The 24,470-nt window shown below is 41.1% G+C and overlaps 1 protein-coding gene across 1 annotated transcript in view; it reads right to left on the reverse strand.

Annotated features, from left to right (window-relative positions):
• Window positions 1-24,470, reverse strand: part of norpA (no receptor potential A) — a 506,175-nt gene that overhangs the window by 122,140 nt on the left and 359,565 nt on the right. The window contains exons 11-12 of the mRNA XM_080274227.1: window positions 20,094-20,352; window positions 12,534-12,725 (exon numbers count right to left, since the gene is read on the reverse strand). Coding sequence (XP_080130353.1) covers window positions 12,534-12,725; window positions 20,094-20,352 — 451 coding nt within the window. The remainder of the gene's footprint in view (window positions 1-12,533; window positions 12,726-20,093; window positions 20,353-24,470) is intronic.

Consider the following 24,470-nt stretch of genomic DNA (forward strand, 5'->3'; position numbering starts at 1 on the left):
TATTTAATCTTTTCGCAGCTTTCTTCACTTTTGACACTGACATACGCTAAAGCACCATTACTTCCTAGTGCTCTATCCAACCATTCATGTCTACCATTGCTTTTCTCTAATAATTCCATTATACTTTTTTATTTCAAAATTTAAGTCATTCTTCTATCTGCCTCCCTCCATTTGTATGCTTCCTTCACTCTCAGTCTTCATATCTTCACATTATTATACTTCCCATATTAATTCATAAATATTTAAAATTTAAAAAAAAAAATAATATACTTCCCATATTAATTCATAAATATTTAAAATTAAAAAAAAATAATAATAATCTATTTATATTTTCATTTGCATTCTTCTAGCCCTTGACTAATTTTTTTTTTACAAAGACAGAAAAAACAAACCTAATGGAAACGGGTCAATTACAAACTATAAAAAAGGTGATTCATGTAATAAGGCAATATGAAGAGAAGAACCCACATGAGAATCACATACCAAAAAACACACTTGAGATATAAAGATGCAACACCAAACGCATAGAAATTAATTCACAACGTCACCCAGGGAACAAACAATATTACATGAATGATAATGATATTTACCAACAATCAAGAGCACAAGCAGAAGCACAAAAAATAAGGCATTCAAGCACATTCAATAAAAATGTTGCCCTAACTCATGGAATCAGGCATCAAAGAAGAGCCAAGCAACACATGCAATGAAAACAGGAAAAGGACAACAAAGGCAATCAAGGAAAATAGCTGAGGCAAATGCAGTCTGACAAATATGCATAACACAATGGGCACAGAACACAGCTAAGCGATGACAGGCACTAGAACAAGCAATCGGACATCAAAGCACACGTGAAACCATACAGGGAAACTAGTATTACCTTCAGCTACATCAAACCCTTGGAACTTGACTGGCTGGCAGTAGTTAACGTAGGATGATAATACAGGGTGGACATGTGTGGTGGCGCCGGTGTACTGATAGTAGAGAAAGGCTCGTTCCTCTGCTGTGAGGGGTTTGTCGTCCTCAAGAGAAGGCTGCGACACGGGGGTGGTCACTGGTAGGTTACTCTAAGGGCAGGGGAAAGAAGGGGAGAGAATGGAAGCTGCAGAGAGGCGAGCAATGGCGAAGAGAGTGCGCAAGTGGAAGTGCCAGAGTTGGAGTGAGTCTACAAATTTTAGAAATTACAAAGTGAATTTACATGTGTCAGGAGAGACTCAAAGGTAGATTATTAATTTCAGAAGTTCTAGAGTTAGTTACACATACTACGAGAAGTTCTAAATTAAGTTCTATGGTAAGAAGTTCAAATATGAATTTTGAGAGAGGTACTAAGTAGCATATACAGCATATCAGGAAGTTCTAAAATACACATACAGTACTGGGAGTTCTAAAGAAAGTACTGTAAACAATTTCTGGGGAAGTTCTGTGGCAAGTTATGAATTTCAAAGGTTATAAAATGTCATGACTATAGGAGAACTCTAAAGTAATGGGTAGCATCAGTTCTGAAATAAGTTTCCAAACCTCTGGTGTTCTACATGCTGTATAAATTATCACAGCAGAAATTAATGGAATGAAGAAACACTGCACTGCTTTACAGTTGCTTGAGTTAGGTTTATAAATTCCAGACAGACTATGATAGTAAATTCTACTGATGATTATTTTTTCTAAGATTAATATTAGCAAAAATTTCACAGGCTTGAATGATGGGTTAATGTATGTAATACCTGGACACATTTAACTGGGATTTCTGGTTGTGCTTTTTCTTTCTACTTCTGGAAATATGGTTAAGATGGTGATGGTGATGATGATGATGATGATGATGATGATGATGATGATGATATATACAGTAGTGCAGCTTCAAAGTTCATGTGAATATTTAGGGCAAAACTGTGGATGCTGAGATGAGGTTCCATGGAGAATTTAATGAAACATTTACAGTATATATGAAACAGACTGGATAAATAAAATTTAATGCACACTTTTAAAGTTCTCAGAAGTAACCACTTATGTAATTTGTATTCTTTTCATGCTAATGCCAGGCAATTTCATCAAGCCTAGAAGAGGCCCTTCAAAGTGATGGGCTAAGCAAATTTCTAAGAAGAGTTACTGGAGATGAAGTATACTTTCACAAACACATGCAGCAGTTCCTAAGGCAATGTATAATAACCCTTTCAATCTGAGTGCATTTTATTTTATCCCTGCTACCATCCAATGACTATTCAACACATAAGAGATCTATGCTGAAAGAATTAATGACAGTTTATTGCAAAAAGTGCCTTGATGGTTGGATGAGGGTGTAGAAGCTACAGTTAAAAAGAAAAGAAGGCTTTTCTGGAAATGGAAGAAGGGTGGTAACAAAAAGGAATACTTGGCTGCCAAGCATAGGGCTAGAAAAGAGGTTTACAGGGTGAAGTCTGAGTCACAGAGACTTTTCCTTGATAACCTAAACCACGTGGATGGGAAGAATATGATTTTTAAGGTGGCAAATCAGATGAAGAGGAAGAATAGGTATATCATAGGTGAGTAGTGTGTGAAGAATGATGAAGGAAGGGTAGTGGTGAACAGTGGGGATGTTAGTGACGAATGGAGAAAGCATTACTGTACAGCTGGTTGTTGAACGAAGAGTTCAACTGGGACTGGGAAGGTTTGGAGTGTGCAGATCCAGTGTTTGGCCCTTGGTCTTTGATTTCTGTTACTGTGAGGGGGGGTAATAGACAGGATACAGGTGGGGAGGGCAGCAGCTGTGTCTGGGTTGACTGCTGAAATGTTGAAAGCCTCAGGAGATAGTGGAGTGAGGTTAGTCACTGACCTGATAAATACAATTATATATGAGATAGTTGTCCCGGATATGAGTGTAATTGTAAATGTGTACAAGGGGACGTGTGATGCTGTGGAAAGAGGAAATTATAGAGGCATAAAGCTTTTAGACCAGATAATGAAGGTAATGGAGAGTTCTAGAAGGTATGATTAGAGAAAAAATGCATATTGACAAGATGCAGTTTGGGTTTAAGCCAGGCAAAGGGATCACTGATGCCATATTCACTGTTCGACAGCTTCAGGAAAAATACAGTAATCCCTCTGCTATCTGAAGTAATACAGTAATCCCCATACTATCCGGACGACCACTTTCCGGACACCCCACTTACCAGACATTGTGGGCCTGGACCTTTGGAACCCAAAAATGGCCAAAAAAAGAAAAAAAATCCTAATTTTTTCCCACCCATAATTTGAAATTGCCGCGTGGCCCCGAACAGCAGTTTACACCACGGCCCATTCACCCCTTCCTTCCTCCCCCCTCCCCTGTCAGGGTTGCCATTTGGTATTTTTCATTACCAAATGTGGGCCAATTTGGTAATGAAAAATTAGTTTGGTAATGAATCAGAATAATGCATTACCAAACGGATTTTTCACACGTATGAGGATACACAGGATGGAGATGGTGGATTGTCTGCTCTCTCTGATTAATCTGCTAGCCTACATAGCGTGAAAATAATCAACATGCTGTTAATTATAAGGAGAGTGATTACATGTATTTCCACTTATTGCGAGGTTTTACTGTACTTCTATAATCACACAAAAAATTACTCTATTGCAAAAATACTAAGCACACAATTTCTACAATCAAAAGAAGTGTGCATTGGTAAAGTTAATTATTGTTGCACTGTGCTGTGTTACCTGAGTACTTCATTACAAAAGTTTATAACTGAAGTATAACTAATATTAGAATATTAGGCTGAATGATTCATTACACCACACAGTGGTGAAAACACAAGAATATTTGGCACTGGGGAAAAAATAAATAAAACAAAAAATAACGGGCTGAATGAGGTATGGCTTTTGATGGAGCTTTTAGCATACTAAAGGTATCTGGACATACGGATCAGTTCTTGCAAGTAATGGTAAGTTTATTCGTACCATACGGGAAAAAGAGGAATGGGGTTTGGGACATTTTTTAAAATACAGGATGTCCATATGGTTCTAGTGCAACTTTAAAGTTTTTAAGCCCTCACAATATATACAGGTAATAAGCTACAGAACGTGGTGATCCCCCCCCCCCCATCTGATGGAGCCAGGATTCTGTGGGCTTGAATGATGAATGAATGGAAGCGTGGTCCATTGAATTGGGCAAACTTAGGCTATCTGGACACTGCCACTCCTCACCCTGCCCCAGGGTGGGAAAAGAGGTCCAGATGATGATGATGAATATGTATTTAACTACCATCAATCCTGAGAGGTACTACCATCAGTGATGTGTGGCTATAAGCTTGATAACTACGGTCCTTTACTTGGTCCAGATTTTTTTTTTTCCTGTTGCAGCTTACTTTACATGGGTCAATGACAGAACAATACAGCCCTACATCCCTTCCACAGCACTTCTTTGTGACTAGCATCAAGCTCTCATGTTAATCTCGTTACATTTGAGCATTCAAGACAGAAAGAGGGTAATTTTGGTGTACAAAGGATATGGTCAAACATTCATTGTTTTTAGGGATGAAACTCAGCCACAAGTACATGAAACTGGCATGCAAAATGGGGTTTGCACACTATGAAAAATCTTACTACACATCATTTATTTCCTTTCCCCGATGCTTTCCAGAAACAGTTTGATTAACCTTCCATCTGTAAAGAAAACTTTGGCTGTAAAAAGTGCAATCTCAGTATGGGGATTCCTTTAAAATGAACCACTGCATTGATCTGATGTTAGTGATGACAATATACAGTAATCTTAGTCTCGTTATCATAACCCCTCACATCACCACTGTCACCTGACTGTTGTGAGGGATAATATGGACTCTTCTACTATGAGCACTTTTCTTCAGGCATTTTAATCCGTCTAAAGTCCGGATGATTTTCTCTCTCTCTCTCTCTCTTTCTCTCTCTCTCTCTCTCTCTTTTTTTTTAATGCAAAGAAGAAGGAACCAAAGGCCAGGAGCCAACAAACTGTTCCCCCCCCCAAAAAAAAAAAAAAAAAAAAAAAAAAAAAACGAAAGAGAGCCAAATTCAAAAGCCATTCATTTTGAGATGCCTGGACACACTGCATTTGAAAGACTGCAGATCACAGGAAGTACGAAATACAGACAGAAGGAGACAGATCCAGAGTCGAACTACTGTACACATGAAAGACTGGGGTTAACAGTTAACTCTTGCATTAGGGAGATGGAAAGAAAAAGGATGAGAGTTTGTTGCTAGACAGGTGCTACGCGCCCCTCGTAGAGATGGAGCGATGCAAGCAGACAGTTCTGAGGAGCAGTGACCACGGAAGTAGTGATAGAAAAGAGATAATGATGCAATAGTGCGGTGAAGAGACAGAGGTTGAGGCGAGCCAGTAAAAGGAGGAAAGTTGATGAGACGAAAAGCCTTTGACTCCACCCTATTGAGAAGAGCTGTATGTGGGGAGCCTCCCCACACATGAAAGTTGTACTCTACATAGGGACAAATAAAACCCGCATATAATGTCAACAACTGTGCAGGGGTAAAGAAGATACAGAGTCAGCTTGGCACGCCTACTCTCTTGGAAGCAGATTTTGCAAGAGATGTAATATGATCTTCCCAAGTTGAGTCTCGAGTGAATGAAACCCCTAAACCTTAGTGGGTACTCCTGTGGAAGATTTTCTTGGGTTGACAGGTGTAAGAACTTAGCTTTTGATGCATTACAAACAACAAGCTTATTTTTACCCCAGTCAGAGATACGAGCCAAGTCGGACATTAGGTGTGCAATAGCCTCATCCCTTGTTTGTTGAAGTAACTGCTGAGATGGACGTTGTGAGACCCAAATGGAAAGGTGAAGGGTAGAATCAGCGTATGAGTGGATAGGGTTAGATGTACAGCTTAGAAGGTCATTGGTGAATAAAAGGAAGAGAGTTGGTGGTAGGACAGAACCCTGAGGAACACCACTGTTGACAGATATGAGAGAAGAACGATGGCCATCTACAACAGTGTCTACAGAACGACCAGAAAGGAAGCTATAGATGAAGGCACAGATAGAAAGATAGAAACTGCAAGAGGGCAGTTTGGAAATTAAAGATTTGTGCCAGACTCAATCGAAAGCCTTTGAGATGTCAAGTGCAATGGCAAAGCTTTCACCAAAGTCCCGAAAGGAGGATGATCAGGAGTCTGAAACGTTGGTGAGAAGATCGCCAGTGGAGCGTCCTTGATGGAACCCATACCGACGATGAGAAAGGTTATGATAAGAAAGATACTTTTAAATTTTTCTGTCAAAAAAACATTCGAAAACTTTTGAGACACAAGATGTTAAAGCAATTGGACAACAGTTAGAGGGTTGGGAATGGTCACCATTCTTTGGGACTGGCAGAATGAAAGCAAACTTCCAGCAAGAAGGAAAGGTACAAGATGACAAACAAAGGCAAAACAGTTTACCTTGGCAGGGTGTATGCACAGAAGCACAGTTCTTGAGGACAACAGGAGGGACCCCATCAAGACCATATGCCTTGTTAGTGTTGAGGCCAGTGATGGCAGAATTAGTTGAAGAAATTTTAATGTCAGCCATGAGGCACTCAGAGGTAGGAAATGATGGAGGAACAGCACCGGAATCATCTAAGGTGGAACTGGAGGAGATAGTCTCAGTGAAGAGATCTGCTTTATCAATAGAAGAAATAGCTACAGAGCCATCAGAGTAGGAAAGAGGAGGGAAGGATGATGAGGTTAAGTTGTTAGAAAGCTTTCTGGCATGGTGCCAGAAGGAGTGGGAAGAATTCGGGTTGGAGAGCTGAGAGCATTTAGTACGGATGAAATTATTTTTTGTACAGCAAAAAACAGACTTGGCACGATTCCAGGCAGAAACATAAAAAAGATGTGATTCAGGGGTTGGTTGGCTCCTGTACCTTTTATAGGCCCTCTCCTTGTTGTGGACAGCATTAGAATAAGCATGCTTAAACCAGGGCTTTCTTGCATTAGTCAAAGGATATGAGAGAGGAATGTATGCTTCCATGTTCAGGATAATAACCTCCGTAATGTGCAAGGCACACTCAGATGGCTCCTGGCCATGGAAGCAATAATCATTCCAGGGAAAATAAAAAAAAGTACTACCTGAGGGCCTCCCAATCCGCAGCTCCAAAGTGCCACAATCGACGTTTCTTTGGAGAGTCCACAGGCCGTACTGGAGTGATAGGACAGGCTAAGGTAATAAGGTTGTGATCGGAGGAGCCCAACAGAGAGGAAAGACTAACAGCGTAAGCAGAAGGATCAGTTGTAAGGAAGAGGTCAAGTATGTTGGAGCTCTCTCCTAGGCAGTCAGGGATACGGATAGGGTGCTGTACATGCTGCACCAGGTCATTAAGGATAGAAAAGATGTAAGCTTTTTCACCAGGTGGATCAGTGAAAGGAAAGGAGAGCCAGAGGTGGTGCTGAACACTGAAATCTCTGAGAATGGAGAAATAGAGAAGATGTGTTCCATCGTAGAAGACAGTCAAAGAATTTTTTGTAGTCAGCAGAATTAGGGGATAAGTAAACACCACAGATATATTTACTCAGAGAATGACAGGAATGTCAAAGCCAGAGAGTAGAGAATTGAGAAGAATCAAGTTCAGGAACGCGAGAGCAAGATAAGTCATTGCATACATATACACAACAGCCACCTTTGGCCTTGAAAAGAGTATAGAGTATGAGGATACAGAAAAGGGTTTGCTATCAGTTGCCCCAGACAGCTGAGTCTCAGTTACAAAGAGAAGATGAGGTTTAGAGGAGGAGAGGTGGTGCTCAACAGAGGGAAAGTTAGAGGAAAGGCCATGAATGTTGCAGAAATGAAGAAGTGAGTCAGGTAGTGGTTCCAGGCAGCTCATTGAGTCGTCACCGGGAGAGGGGCGAATGGTGGGGGCATTTATGCTCCCCCCCTGGACACCAAGGCTTGGTTATTAGACACCATTTTTCTTTTTTTTTTAAATTTTGAAAAGGAAGTATAGTGTGTAATGTGCATGTACTTTGGTGCTGATAGTTAGAGAAACTTGTACCGGAGAGCATGCTGGCCTACTCACTATGTTACCGAAACAATGAAAAAGTTCAACAAAGGAGGATGGTCCAGAACTAGTCCCGAGGGCTGATGCAATGGGAGTTCCAGCTCTCCCTGTCATCAGCTTTCCATCAACCTTGGGTGTAATGCCCTCCTCAACTGCTGCTACAGTCTAGATGATCCTCTTAGATTGAAAGGGTTAGAAATAATCTCCATTAACTCCACTGTGCAAATCACTTTTCTGCTGCATTCTAACTAGGCCCAAATTCTGCTTCAGAAGGACCTCTTGGACCGAACGAGTATGACACACTTTCCATTAACCCTTTCACTTGGATGATAACTTCTCTACCTAATTCTGGCTACCACCACAAAGTTTAACTCAGTACAATATGGACCTCTTGAACTACAAACAAAGAAGTTGTACAGTGACTATATGAACACCCTGACTTGTGTCACGAGAAAGGACTCAAGAAACTGCTGTTATCATTCCAGATATTTCAGATGAGTTTCTCACAGGCGGTGGAAGAAACATGGCCACACACAAATGCTTAATGCATCAGTACAAGATGACGGCTCTCAGTCTTGTCTTGGCCTTGGACTGCTGGGGAAAACTTTGAGAATAACTTCTGAACAGATACAAACACTCACAGATATCATTCATTATTAAAAAGGCATTTGGTATTAGTTCAGCCTTAGATATGGGGAAGAGTAATGGGAAAACATGTAGAAATACTTCATAAAAACAATTATGCAACCAATTTCTCTTCTCTTCTTCAAATGAAAAAAATAAAGGCACTCAGCACTGATTCAGCCTCTAATTTGATGAAGAAACACTGACTGAACACCATAAAGATATATGCATGTACACAGATCAACATTTAAAGTTTCAGAAATTATGAGGAAACACATTCAGATTCCTGTGATACAGTATACAGTAGGTAAACAGGGCTCACTGGTTTTGCAATCATGCTCAGCAAAATTTACAAACAAGGTGGAGGGTATGACGAAGATTCAAATGAGGGGCTTAACAGCAAAGGGGGCAAATTCGACCAACTTTCTTTATACTGTGCCAGTGTCCTGAGGATTCTCTTGAGGCTGTCTCACCTAAGGCCAATCTCGAAGTGTCTAACACTTTCATGTGTGGGCATCAAATTGCCGAGTGACTGCAAATTAAACTGTAAATACAAAACAAAAGGGTGATGTGTCAGGTTATATATGGTATAAAAAATAGATTACTGTTTACTTCTGTCATTAAAATTAGTAACCATATACTGTATACTCTTCTCCTGCTGCATGTTACTATTGTACATACAGTAATATTACACACAACAAAGACATTTTTGGTTCAACTGCAAGGATTCTTGTGTGATTTTTAAGTTCCTAAATAAAAGTTGTCTGTCTGCATACTCAGCCTTCACAACAAAAATGTCTGTGGAATTAGGAGGCTCCCTACAACCCCTTCCCTACCACTTTATGTTTGCATGTGGTGCAGTAATAGTCCTCGATGTTATTTATCTTAATTATGCCATTATCGAAATGACATGAAAGGATGCAAAACATTATTTATACGCAATATTCAAAATAAATATGAAAAACATGCTAGGAAGCCTCCTAGGCCTAGGAGAAAGTCTCAAAGAACTAATACTAAAACCAGAGGTCATCTGAAATTACAGGAAAAAAAAAAGAAAAACGGTAAGAAATTAATTATCCAGCACTTCACGGTCTAACACCACAAACCAACTTGCCCTATCCCATCCTAACCTAATCCAATCTAAATCAAAATAATCTTGTAAACTAACCTAGCCAATACTGCATATAATTACATTATACAACCCTGTCTAGCTTAACCTAACTACACATTACATTACATGGCCTAACCTGACCTTACCAAACCTAACATAACTTGCTCTAACCTAACCTCAAAATATTCTACCACAGAATAATTTAATGGCCACCCCTTATAGGATTATGGTGTCTGACTATAGACAGTTAAACAGGTAAGTGGGAGCCACTCAACATTCACTCACTCAAAGTAGCTGTTGTTGTTGTTGATGTTTTTGCTTAACTTTGGTCTGTCTTGCTGAGTAGACCTCTCAGCCACAATTAACTGCTTCTTTGGGGCCATTCTACAGATACCGTACAGAACACACACTGTGCAGGGATCCAGTACTCCCTTGTGGTAGACAGCACCTCACAGGATAGGACCAAGGTCCCTCCCATGGTGAAGTGCTATGGAATATGAGGAAGTCTGGCCTAGGCAGATGCTGCAGCTGTTCCATCCAGGGTGAACAGCACCACTATATGTAGGCTCCTTGGCAGCATCAACATTCAACACAGAGCTGCTTCCATGTGATTACATTAAATGTAACTCTGGAAATCAATTACTACATTAGATGGCAACCATATAACCAAATGGGTGGTTTAGTGAGTCAAGGTACATCAGATAGATGGGATCTGTTATGGTTTAAATCAGAGGGATGGTTGGGGCTTCTTGCTCACATAATGCTACTCATGGCCAAGCAACACAGGTCACCCTGGCCTTAAATGTTAGGAGAGTGTAGCCTAACCCCCAGCCCCTACATACCTGATAGAACAAAAAAGGATATGATGAAGATTTATGATTATTCAATGTAACCTAACTGGCCCTGAGAGAAGCTTAATCTAACCTGATCCTGAGCAAAACCACAACCTAACTTAACCTAACCCAACTCATTGCGACTATGTCTAACACACTGATAGAGCACACTCTGACCCTTAAGTTTGCCTAACCTACTCTAATATGATCAATTCCACCATAACCTACCAAGCTATACCTAACTGATCCAACCTACACCATAACCAAAAACCTAACCGACTGTACTCCATCACACCATAAACTAAATAAACCTAACCCAATCCCACTGACAATGATCTAATCTATTCTTATCTAATCTATCCCTCCATAACCTAACACAATAAAAACTATCCTAACCTTACCCACTTCTCCACAACATAACTCAACAACCTGCATTACAACCTTGTATAACTTAAACTTACCCCACCTAATGTTATTCAACTTAATCTACTGCTAATCAGCCCAACTCCTTAAATCCTTAAAACCTAACTTACCCCTAATCATTTTTTTTCTCTTTAATGTGTATGGTATGGTATGGGGCACAGGGCCTTAAGAGTAAATGCAGATAAAACAAAAGTGATGATATTTAGGGCTGGTGGCGGTACTGTCAAAGAAGAGGGAGAGTAGCCATGTACAATCTACCACAAGGGCATGGGAAGTAATTCCATCTTGTGCAGTGTCTGTGATAAGTGGGCACATATGAGATGTAGTGTTATTAGAGGTTGACTGCGAGATAATACTGATTTTATATGTGCGGAATGTCAGAGACAGCAGGCGGAGATTGTCAGGCATGAAGGACTGAACTTGCTGGTGAGTCTCTTGAGTGTGTGGAAAAGTTTTGTTATTTGGGAGACATGTTATGTGCTGGAGGTGGGGCTGGAGCTAGCTCTGTGGCTAGAGTGAGGAGTGGTTGGAAGAAGTTCAGGGAGCTGTTGCCTCTCTCCCAACACTGAGCGGCCCTCCCTACATGCTAAGGGATCTTTGTATGCAGCATGTGTTAGGAGTGTAATGTTGTATGGTAGTGGGAACTGGGTGATAAAGGAAGAGGATATTCACAGGCTCAAACATACAGAAATGACAATGATTAGGTGGATGTGCAGTGCATCCCTGAATGTAAGGCCTGGGGGGGGGGGGCTAGGTTTATGATGGAGGAGCTGAGAGGTAGGATGGGACTGGAGTGTATTGGTGTTGTGATGAGGAGAGGTAGATTGAGGTGGTCTGGACATGTGGAGAGGATAGGGGATGATAATTGGGTGCAGAAAGAAAGAAGCGATAATATTAGAGGTGAGGTTGTGCTGGGTAGACCAAAAAAAGACCTGAGACGAGGTAATTAAATTTGACCCCAGGGTTAAGGAACTGAACGGGGAGGCTGCCAGAAATCATGCAGCATGGAAAGCCACCATTAGGTGACCAAGGCCAATGCATGCAAGCAAGTTGGAGCCTTCAAAAACAAAACATGTCAGGTTGCATATAGTACAGTATATTCTCTAAAGCCCTGCAGTTCTATGTATCACACACCTTCATATGTCGCAACTTTGGAGCAAACACTCACCATCCATATTGCATACTTGTTAAGGCTGTCTCATTTAAGACTGGTGTGATATTAGCTGGGGTGCTTTTAGGACATGTCTGTGGGTCTTGGATGACTGCTAGTACCTGTCTTTGTTTTAAAGTCTATCTATCTATCTATTGCCAGATGCCTCAATCCCGTTTGGGGTGGCCACAAACAAATCGCCTCCAAGTCCCCCTGTCCCCCGCCATTTCACTGCCCTGCTCCCAACTCACACCCCCCTCTCTCATTTAATTTGTTCCTCGCCCTTGCCTGGGACTGAACTCATGTCCTTGCAGAAAACAGATCACTTCTCTAACCAACTGACCTCCACCTCATCCAAAACTAAACTAAACCTAACCCAGCCTCACCATAGCACCTAAACCAACCCTAATTCGGGGTCTCACCTTGGGTTCCTTGGGCTGAGGGTTGGCCTGGCTGGCATCCTCTTTGGCATCTTCATCATCCACTAGATCCAGCTGGCCCTTGAGGAACAACTCCAGCTCTTGTTTCTCCACCTCTGGCTTTAAACGCTTGTTCTTGATGAGGATCTTGCGCTTCAACTGGTTTGGGGAGGGAAGAGGTTGCCCAGGAACCAACTGCAATGTTAAGAGAGCAGTGGAGGAAAAGAGCAAGAACTGGCTACAGCGGATACAGGACAGGGGTTCAACTGAAATAATAACTGAATATACTGCGAGCAAGATGCATGTAAAGAGACTAGTGAAGAGGAAAAAGAAGAAGGTATATGATGATCTAGGACGAAAAATTAATGCAAATTACTCTGACAATAGGAAGTTATCCTCGAAAGAGGTGCAGAAATGTAGAAATGACTGGAAAAAATGTGAAAGTGTGACAACGCTGGGTGGTAACCTTATAACTAAACAACACGTGTTCCGTACATGACAACATTTGGGTTGGCGGAGGGTTAGTGCTCTTCCCCGGGAAAAAAACTAACTAAAAATATAAACAAGAAGCCTCAGACCAGGACTGACCACCAGGTGATGACTAAGGACTGAACAAAGGACATGCTACGGATTGCGACATGGAATGTAAGGGGTGCAAATGATGTGAAAGAGACAAAGAGATTGTCCAGGTGCTTGAGGGTGCAAAAGTGGATGTATGTGGATTAACTGAAACTAAATGGAGAGGAGAGAGTGTAAGAGAATGGGAGTATGGATGGGGTAAATGCCCGGGAGTGGGTGAGAATGACAGGGCAAAAAAAAGTAGTGTGCATTGTTGTGTGCAAGAGATGGAAGGAGACTACAAGAGAGTATTGATCAGTTGGCTCATGGACTGTGTGGGTAAGACTGAAAGTTGGACTTTAAATGTGGGCGATTGTATGTGTCTATGCACCAATGCAATATCGTGCAAAAAGAGGGAAAAAAAAAAAAAAAAAAAAAAAGGTTCTGGACAAATGTGAAAGCATGCATGCAAAAGTTTGAAAGGAATGAGAGAGTGTTTTTGATTGGAGATATAAATGGAAAAATAGGGAATGTGAAGGTGGATGGAGTAGTTGGTGAGTGGTATGTGCCTGAAGAAGTGGATGAGAATGGCAGTGCTCTAGTGGACATTTGTCCAGAGAGAGGGTTTGTGACAGCCAATGCCCTCTTCGGACAGAAAAAGATCCACAGATGTACGTGGAGAATGATGAGATGGGTGGGTGGTGAACTCAATGAACCGAAGGCAATGATTAATTATGTGAGAGTGGATGAGACAATGAGAAGGTGTGTAATGGACGCAAGAGCATATAGAGGTTCGGGGAGTGGACTCTCTGACCATCACTTGGTGGTGATGAGAATCAAGGTCCAAATGAAATGGAGGAATAGAAGAAGGGAAGGACAGGAGGAAGTAGTTCATACATGGAGGGTAGAAAGGTTACATGGGGATGGAAAAATGGCAGAATATAAGAGAGAAGTGGAGGAGCGATTGGATAAATATGATTTGGAGCAGATGGAGGAGGTGGAAGGTGCGTGCAAGATATTCACAGAAGAAATCTGCGCAGCATGTGAGGTGGTGTGTAGGATGAAGAGAAGATAAAAGAGGGTGCAAGGAACAGCATGGTGGAATGAAGAGGTGAGACAGGCAGTCGCACAAAAGAAAACATAAACTGTAGTTAGTGGATGAGAAACAGGGGTGTGGAGGAAATTGAAAGATGGAAGAAAGAGTTACATGTACAGAGGAAGAGAGAAGTGAAAAAATTAGTAGGATGAAGACAGTGGATGAGGAATTTGGAAGGAATTTGAATGTAAAGTGGAGGGAATGAAAGAAAATGTTCTGGAAAGAGGTGAAGAGAGTAAGACAGGGTGGCAGTGAAGTTAACAGGGGAGTTAAAGATAAAAATGGTAGATTACTTGTGGAGAAGGAAGAAAAAGTGAGAAGATGAAGAGAACACCCTAAGGAATTGTTGAACATAATGAAAATAATGCTAATGTAGGTGGCTGGGAAACGGCTGAGAGAAGGAGGGATGTGAGAAGAAAGGAAGAAATCAGTAAGAATGAAGTTGTGGAAGCAAAGAAGAAAGTCAAAATGGGGAAAGCTCCAGGAACTGATGGAGTGTGTGGTGAAATGCTGAAGCATAGGGGAGAAATAGTAGCAGAATGGATGTGGAAGAAGTGCTGATTGGCCTAGGAGGAAGGTAAAGTCCCAGAGGATTGGAAATCAGGTATAATTATTCCCCTGTACAAAGGAAAATGGGAAAAAGAAATGTGTGGTAATCATAGAGGAATTTGTCTTCTTAGTGTAATACGAAAAGTATATGATAGGATACTTATTGACGGAAATAACAGAGGAATTTGTTGGAAAAGAACAGGGAGGCTCTAGGAAGGGAAGAAGTTGTGTAGATTAGGTACTCATTCTTAGGTATTTAGTAGAAAAGTTTCTAGAGAGGGGAAAGAATTTGTATGCACCCTTCATGGATTTGGTGAAAATCATATGACAGGGTGGACAGACTAGGATGGTGGAAAGTATTAAGAATATATGGAGTAAATGGAAAGTTGCTGAATGCTGTGAAAGAGTATGTATGAGGGTGCTAAGGCTGCAGTGTGTGTGGACAATGAACTGAGTGAATTTTTCTATTTGAAAGTTGGACTAAAACGGGGATATGTCATGTCTTCATGGTTGTTCAATCTGTATATGGATGGGGTTATAAAAGAGATACAAGGTAGGGCAGTCGATGTTGGAATGGCCCTAATGACAGAGGGCAGTGTGTGGAAACTTCCTGTACTGTTGTTTGCAGACAATATTGTATTGTTAAGTGAAGATGAAGGGTAGCTGCAAGGCTTGGTGAATGAGTTAGGGAGTGTGTTTAAGAAATGGGATCTAAAGGTGAATGTAGAGAAGAGCAAAGTTAAGGTCTTTGAAAGAAATGAAGTCACTCATTGTACAGTGAGGCTGGATGGTGAGGAAATGGAAAATGTGAGTGCATTTAAGTACTTGAGCAGTGTGATGAATAAGGATGGAGGTTTGGAGGGTGATGTGCTTGAAAGGGTACAACAAGGAAGAAAGGTTGTTGGTTCTTTGAAAGCAGTGATAAGAAACAGGGAAGTGAGCATAAAGGTGAAAAAGTTACTGCATGACAGTATTGTGATACCATCTCTAACGTATGGAAGTGAAGCTTGCACCTTGTTGGAGGTGCACAAGTCAAGAGCGCAAGCAGTGGAAATGGGTTATTTGAGAGGAGCATGTGGAGTCACATGGAGAAATAGACTGACAACTGAGGAAATGAAGGAGCATTGTGGTGTGGATGTGGATGTGTTAGGCAGCATTAGAAGACACGCATTGAGGTGGTGTGGCCATGTGGAGAGGATGGAGAGCAAAAGACTGACGAGGAGAGAGTATGTGAGTGAGGTGGAGGGGAAGAGAGGGAGGGGAAGGCCAAGGATGAGATGGAGGGATGGAATGGAAAGGTATATGAGAGAGGGGAATGTGAGCTGGGAGTTGGGCAGTGAAATGGCGGGGGACAGGGTGAAATGAACACGATTTGTTTGTGATCACCCCCTATGGGATTATGGTGTCTGGCAATAGATAGATAGACAAATAGTAAAAGATGTATGTGATGGGAAAAGTATTAACCCATGGGGATCAAGGAAGGACCAGATGGAAAGAATATTTTGAAAGTCTGATGAATGGGAATGGAGAGAGCAGAGTGGCTGTACACAAGATTGGTTTTGGGGGTGCACAGAGAAGGAATGCAGTGCCAGGAAACATGACACTCGCAAAAAATGAAGAATGCTGTGAAACAGATGAAAAATGGGAAAGCAGTTGGGGTTGATGAGGTGTATGCAGAGATGATTAAAGGTGATGGAGAGATCGGAATGAAGTGCTTGTTGGAGATATGTAAGGAGGCATGGATGAGTGACACTGTGCCAGTAGAGTGGAAAAATGCAGCGACTGTACCTCTATACAAGAACAAAGGTGAGCCAAGTGAGTGCAAGATTTATCGGGGCATAAGATTATTGAATGTTATATGGAGGGTATATGGAAAAATTATTAGAGAGATAGTAAGAGATCAGAAGTCCTTGGGTCTGGTTAGTACTTGGATGGGTGACCGCCTGGGAACACCAGATGCTGTTGGCATAACGTTCTCCCTACGTGTCAAGTGGGGTTGGTGGAGGATTAGTGCCCCTCCCTGTAAAACAATTAACTCTGAGCCCTTGGTCACCCCGTTTGGGATACATGGCGTCTGGCAATGAATGAATATAGAGGGTATATGGAAAAATTATTAGAGAGAGAGTAAGAGATCAGAAGTCCTTGTGGGTGACAAACAGAGTGGCTTTGGGAGTGACAGAGGATGTGTTGATCAAATATTTGCAGTGAGACAAATAGTGGAAAGGCCTGTGAGAAGGACTATAAGGAGTTCATGGAAAAAGCATTGTGGAAGGTTTTGCATATGTACAGTGTGGATGATATGCTGCTAGGTGCTGTTAAGAGCTTTTATGATGGCAGTGAAGCATGTGTAAGGGTAAATGGGCATCTAAGTGAATGGTTCATGATTAACCCTTTGTTAGTCAGGTGGGGTGTTTTGGAATCCGCATTTTTTTTTTTTTTTAAGCTCATATTTCCTAGCCGGTAATTCAAATATTTAGATCATATTGTGATATAGATTGGTTTTTTATCTTATTTTTCATATTGTTTATCATTATACTGATTTTAAAAATAACAATGTATTTTTCAGAGCATGTTTACCTGACAAATGAGAAATGAGTCCATTGTTATTTTTTTACTGATTTTATAATTTATTGTATTTTATTATTATAAATTAATAAACACCACCTACAAGGCATACAATCTTTTCATTAGTGATTGCAGATATACAGTATGCTGAAGCAGCAGTATGAATATACAGTAAAAGTCCCATTATTCGGCAGCTGATTATTCGGTAGATCCGACATTTTGGCAGTTTTGAGAAATAGTCCCATTTACGAAAATCTCTGATTGTTCGGCAGATGTCTGGAATCATCTCGGCAGTCCAGGAAGTGTTATCTGTGACTTGTAGGCCTAATGTTTCATTACATTTCTGTATGTTCACTAATTTCTATATTTTTTCAGATTCAGGTATAGTACTGTATTGATTACAATATTGGACAGTACCATACAGTACAATAACCACCCCCAACAAATTAGCGAGGGTTATGTTCCAAGCCCCCCACGCTAATTCTTGAAATTCGATCATTCTTGACGCCTTCCTGAAAATGACATTTACCGGTAATTGCGTAGCCCATGAACCACTGATACTGCAATGGATTACCCATAAATAAACATTGCTTGTTAAATCAGATTCACCGTTGTTTTTAGCTGTACGGCTGTGACAGCTCTAGTATTTTTATTCCTCAGCATAATGGTGGAAGGGACTGTCCTGTTTAACTAAACCTAACCTAACCGATTTTAACTCTAACCTAACCTAAAGTCAGAAAAATACTTAAAAATAAACTAGAGGAATATGAATTGGTAAGGTCTTTCTGATGAAAATTAAAAATACATTTAGTGCTCATTCTTTTGTTCGTTTTTGTGTTTAATGTGAAAGAGGGAATATTGAAGCAAACAGTAATATATCCCATTAACCCCTTAATAACCTCCAGCATTGAACAATCCTTTACAGTATCGATATCAGTGATGTTAAGTTAGTGTGAGCTATAAAGGAAACTGATCAATTATGGGGAGGGAACGAAAGTCACTGGTATGTTTACATGACTCTATGCTACGATTTCAAGCAGTCAGGCGGTCGGTTAATCTCAGATGTTTTCGCCCATTTGGTAAATGCACTGTAACTTTATCAATTTTTCCGTGGCTCTTAGTGAATCGTAGCATGGGTTTAGGAAGCTAAATAACACATTGCTAGGTGAGCCAGACGATTATCTTCACATCTTTAAGAAAAATAAATTGATTTCAGAAGAAGGAAGAAACTTATTCTACATACTCAGGGAGGGATTAAATTTCTTTCATTTTCTTAAAGGTGTGAAGATAATCATCTGGTGCACCTAGCAAATGTGTTATTTAGCTTCCTAAACCCATGCTACAATTCGCTATGATTCACAGGAGAAATTACATAGTTACGGTGCATTTACCAAATGGCCGAAAACATCTGAGGTTAACCAACCCTCTGACTGCTTGGAATCGTATCATAGAGTCGTGTAAACATACCAGTGACCTTCGTTCCCTTCCCATAATTGTTCACATTTTTTTCATAGCTCACTAACTCGACATCACTGACATCAGTACTGTAAAGGGTTGTTCAATGCCGGAGGTTATTAAGGAGTTAATGGAATACTGTACATTACTGTTTGCATCAATACTCTCCCTTTCACATGTAAACACAAAAACGAACAAAAGTATGAGCGCTAAATGATGTTTAACTTTCATCAGAAAGACCTTACCAATTCATATTCCATCACTTTATGTAATTTTCCAACTATTTTATTTTGTGTTTGGAAAAAGTACCGTATACAGTACTCACTCCAAACATATTTGTAACAATATAAGTAGTGATGAGTTCATCAATAAAAGTGATTTCCTGAGCTGGTAGGAAATATTCCGTATCATTTCGGCCAGCCAGGAAGTGTTATCTGACTTGTAGGCTTACTGTGTCATTACACTTCTATATGTTCACTAATTTATATATATATTTCAGATTCAGGTATAGTACTGTATTGATTGCAGTAATGTACAGTATACAGTACTCTCTCCACACACAGTTGTAATACCATAAGTGGTGATGACAGTATTCACCAATATATGTAAGGTACTGAGTGGGTGGGTTTTTTTATTATTCGGCAAATCCAATTTCTCGGCATCATCCCGGTCCCATAGTTGTGAATAATAGGACTTTTACTGTATTTTACATGTTAGTAACACTACATGTATTTCTGTAATGGGGTGTTGTAACACCCCACCGGACTAACCACGTTTCAATACCCCACAGGACTAACGAAGGGTTAATGTTGGTATGCAACATGGTTGTGTGATGTCCCCATAGTTGTTCAGTATATATATGAATGAGGTGATGAGAGAAGAAAAAATATGAGTAATGGAGAGAGGATGATGGTCACCACTACCTATCACCTGTGGGTGAATGGTGGTGTTGTTGCTGTGAGTAACTCTGGTCTATTTGGCTAGGCAAACCCATCAAGCACAGACATGGAACTGTCCTGTAGGGCCACACTGTGCAACGAATCAATGCTCTCTTGCAGTGGACAGTGTATGACCACTGTGAGGAGTGGGGAAAGGTATGGATATTTGCTTTCAGATGGATGCCACATTTGTAACTCTCCATCTTGTCAACAATGACACCATAGTAGGCTGCACATCACCCTGTTATTTGGTTGTAAGTTACTACTCAGCATCATAAACGGTTTCCAAAGTTACTACAACTACAATTATTACTGGATTTGTAGGCAAGTGTAAATAGGGTAAACAAAATGATGAACTACAGCAACCAGAAAAAAAGAACAACATAATTATCACTCACTAACCGGGCTATCAGGCAGAGGTTCCTTGGAGAGAAGGTCACCAAAATATTCATCGCAATATTTAGCCAACTTGTACTGCTGCTTCTTACAACAGTGGTTCTCAAAAGACAGGATGACGGGGTATTCTGAGGTAACAAAGGCACAGTCTCGAATGGCTATAATGGCTTCCTTGAACAAAATATCAGTGCACATGGCCTTCCCGTGGGTGATGATTGGCTCTTCATCTTCACCTTTGCCATCCCAACAGTCTAGTTCAACACACCTAGGGAAATTATTCGTATTGGTAAGTGTATTAAATTTGAATGTTTATATTCTACTTTTGATGATTTACATGTGCATGCTTCTAGCACATGGTTAAAAAATTATAAGCAAAATAAATACCTATTTCTGAAATCACAGCAACTTCTGTTATTCAAGAGCAAATTTAAGTATATCATCATCATCAACTAATCCAGTGTTTCCCCATGAGAAGCATAGAAGCCCGGGGCTAGGCAAGTTGGTCCTGACATTTAAGATAAAAGTGACCAGCCTCACTCATCCCTGAGTGGCATTAGGGGAGCAATAAACCCGAACCACCCCTCGGATATAAACATGAACCGGCTCAATACAATTGGAGTGTCTTAATTACCCACTACACCACAAGGCACCATAATTTGGTGACATGGTTACCACCCAGCAAAGTACATGGTTTCCTGGTGTACAGGAAACCATTTGGCTTGTCACTCAGTGTAGAGTCACCCACTGACAGAAGGAAGTGGAAAGAATGAAGGAGAGAAAGACAGAAGAGTAAGGATGGAAAGGAAGGAAGAGAGGGAAGGGCAGGCACCTGAGAGCAACACTATATCGAGTGAGAGGATGGTGAGCATCCCCACCTACTACCAAAATTTAAGTAAAAACTGGTGTTAACTCATAATTCATTATCAACAAAACAAATATATGCCCTGCAGATGGTTTCTTCTACTTACAGAATAACTGCTGTGCAGATATTAGAAACCAACTCCATTAACCAGGTTAATAATTAATCAATTCACCTATAAATGTTTGTGTGTGTGTGTGTGTGTGTGTGTGTGTGTGTGTGTGTGTGTCAGTGTGCGTGCATGCATGCGCACATGTGTGTGTGTGTGTGTGTGTGTGTGTGTGTGTGTGTGTGTGTGTGTGTGTGTGTGTGTGTGTGTGTGTGTGTGTGTGTCAGTGTGCATGCATGTATGCGCACATGTGTGTGTGTGTGTGTGTGTGTGTGTGTGTATTTACCCAGTTGTGATATACAGGAAATGAGCTCTGCTCATGGGGTCCTGTCTCCATGTCTCAACCAGTCACACATTGCTTTAAACTCAATTTAAGTTTTGGGACTGGACAATCTCTCTGTCCAGGCTATTCCACAGGTCAGTGCATCTATACGGAAAACTGTACTTCTTGATATCTTTCAAGCAACTTGTCTTTTTCAATTTCATTCCATGTCTTCTTGTTGCCCTCCATCCCGTACAAACAGATCTCTCTATCAGTTTTGTCTACTCCCATCACAGCCCTGACCAGTGCATTCATGTCACCCCTCTCTCTTCTTTCTTCTAAGGAAGGCAGACCCAGCATTTCTAGTCTTTCCCTGTACGATAGATCTGCCACACTAGGGATCATCTTCGTTGTTGTTCTTTGTATTCTCTCGATCTTGGTTACATCTTTCTTTTTGTGTGGGAACCACACCACTGCCGCATATTCTAACCTGGGGTGGATCATGGGCACTATGAATTTTTTCATCATCTCTTCATCCATATATTGAAATGTCACCCTTATGTGTGTCAAAAGATTATATGTCTCTCTGACAATCTTGTTAATGTGTTTTTGAAGTGACAAATAATCATGGACCAACACTCCCAGGTCCTCCTCTTCTCTCTCTTTTGCGATTGGTTCCTTTCCCATCAAGTAATTCAGTGATGGCCTCTTAGTCTATCTATTTATCTATTGCCAGACGCCTTAATCCGATACGGGGTGGCCACAAACAAATCACCTCCATGTCACCCTGTCCCCTGCCATTTCACTGCCCTGCTCCCAATTCACCCCCCCCCCCTTTCTCATGTACCTCTCCACTCCATCCCTCCATCTCATCCTTGGCCTTCCCCTCCCTCTCTCCTCCTCCACCTCATATACTCTCCTCATCAGTCTCTCACTCTCCATCCCCTCCACATGGCCAAACAACCTGTGTGTTTCTCCTAACGCTTCCTATCACATCCACATCCACACCACAACGATCCTTCACATCCTTATTTGTCAGTTTGTCTCTCCATGTGACTTCACAGGCTCCTCACAAATAGCTCATTTCCACTGCTCTCACTCTTGACTTGTGTCCCTCCAACAATGTCCAAGCTTCACTTCCATACATTAGAGTTGGTATCACAATACTGTCATGTAATAACTTTTTCACTTCCATGTTCACTTCCCTGTTTCTTATCACTGCTTTCAAGGAACCAGCAACCATTCTACCTTGTTGTACCCTTTCAAGCACTTCAACCTCCAAACTTCCATCCTTATTCATCACACTACCCAAGTACTTAAACCAACTCACATTTTCCATTTCCTCATCATCCAACCTCACTGTACATTCACTGACTTCACCTCTCTCAAAGACCATAACTTAACTCTTCCCTACATTCACCTTTATTTTCCGTTTCTTGCACACTCTCCCAAACTCATCCACCAAGCCTTGCAGCTCCCTTTCATCTTTGCTTAACAACACAGTATCATGTGCAAACAACAGTACAGGGAGTTTCCAAACACTGCCCTCTCTCATTAGGGCCACTCCAACATCCACTGCCCTACCTTGTATCTCTTTTACAATCCCATCCATATACAGCTTGAACAACCATGGAGACATGACACATCCCTGCCTCTTAGTATCTATCTATTTCCAGAATTTTGCACATTTTTGCATTGAATTTCATTTCCCATACCCAGCTCCAGTTGTAAATCCTGTCCAAATCTTCCTGCAGCATTTTACAATCCTCTTCAACTACTACTCATGGTCTTTGCACTGTCTGCAAACAGCTTGCATACCTGTTCATTCCATCCACCATATCGTTTACATAGATCAGGAACATTACCGGCGCCAGCACCAAGTCCTGTGGGACTCCACTTGTTGTTTCCCTCCACCCTGACATCCGGTCCTTTATTACTGCCCTCATCTGTCTGTCTGTCATGAAGTCTCTCATCCATTTCAAGAGGTTCCCCTTCAGTCCTCCTATGTGCTCCAATTTCCACATTAGTCACTTATGGGATAACCTGTGAGAGGGTTTCTCCAGATGTAAGTACACACAATCCACCCAGCTATCTCCCTCCTGTAGCACGTCAATTGCCCTTGAGTAGAATCTCAACAAATTAGAGACATAAGATCTTCCATTCCTGAATCCAAACTGACGTTCTGCCAAAATGTCCATCTCCTCCAAATATTTTATCCATCTGTCTTTCAAGATTCTCTCACACAATTTTGCAACCATGCTCATCACAGACACTGCTCTATAATTCAGGGGTTCTTCCTTATTCCCTCCCCTGTAAACTGGTACCACATTGGCCCTCTTCCATTCCCGAGGCACTTTCCCTTGACTTTCTGCCAAAATGTCCATCTCCTCCAAATATTTTATCCACCTGTCTCTCAAGACTCTCTGGCACAATTTTGCAACCACACTCATCAGGGACACTGGTCTATAATTCAGGGGATCTTCTTTATTCCCTCCTTTGTAAACTGGTTATCACATTGGCCCTCTTCCATTCCTGAGGCACTCTGCCTTCTTCCTGAGAACACACAATTAAATTGTGAATCTTATCCACCAGTTGTTCTCAGCATTCCTTTAGTATCCAATTAGCAATCCCGTTAGGCCCCGGGGCCTTCCTTACATCTTGAATTTCCAGTACTGTAATTTATACACTTTCTGCACTTCCACTTTCATAACTTTTAACACTCCATTTCTAGTCACTCCCTATCCTTCCACAAAATCATTTTCCTTAGTGAAAACCGATGGAAACTTTTGTTCATTTTCAGCGTGCATTACTGCATATAGGTAGACTTCCACTTTCAGCTTAGTAATTCCTTCCTTGTGTTTCGATATGCCACTGACAAACCTATAAAACAATTTAGGCAATGACTGATTATGTATGTGTGGATGAACGGATGCGAAAATGTGTAATGGATGCAAGAGCTTATAGAGGTTGGGGAAGTGGACTTTCTGACCACTACTTGGTGATAGCCAGAATCAAGATCCAATTAGGATGGAGAAACAGAAGAAGGGAAGGACAGGAAGAAGGAGTATTTGTAAGGAGAGTGGAAAGGTTGCAAGAGGATGAGAAAAAGGCAGAGCATAAGAGAGAAGTGGAGGAACGATTGGGCAAATATGA

Source organism: Coenobita brevimanus, chromosome 57 (assembly GCF_032717465.1).
Source record: "Coenobita brevimanus isolate Jiangsu-jjx chromosome 57, ASM3271746v2, whole genome shotgun sequence".
Taxonomy (NCBI): domain Eukaryota; kingdom Metazoa; phylum Arthropoda; class Malacostraca; order Decapoda; family Coenobitidae; genus Coenobita; species Coenobita brevimanus.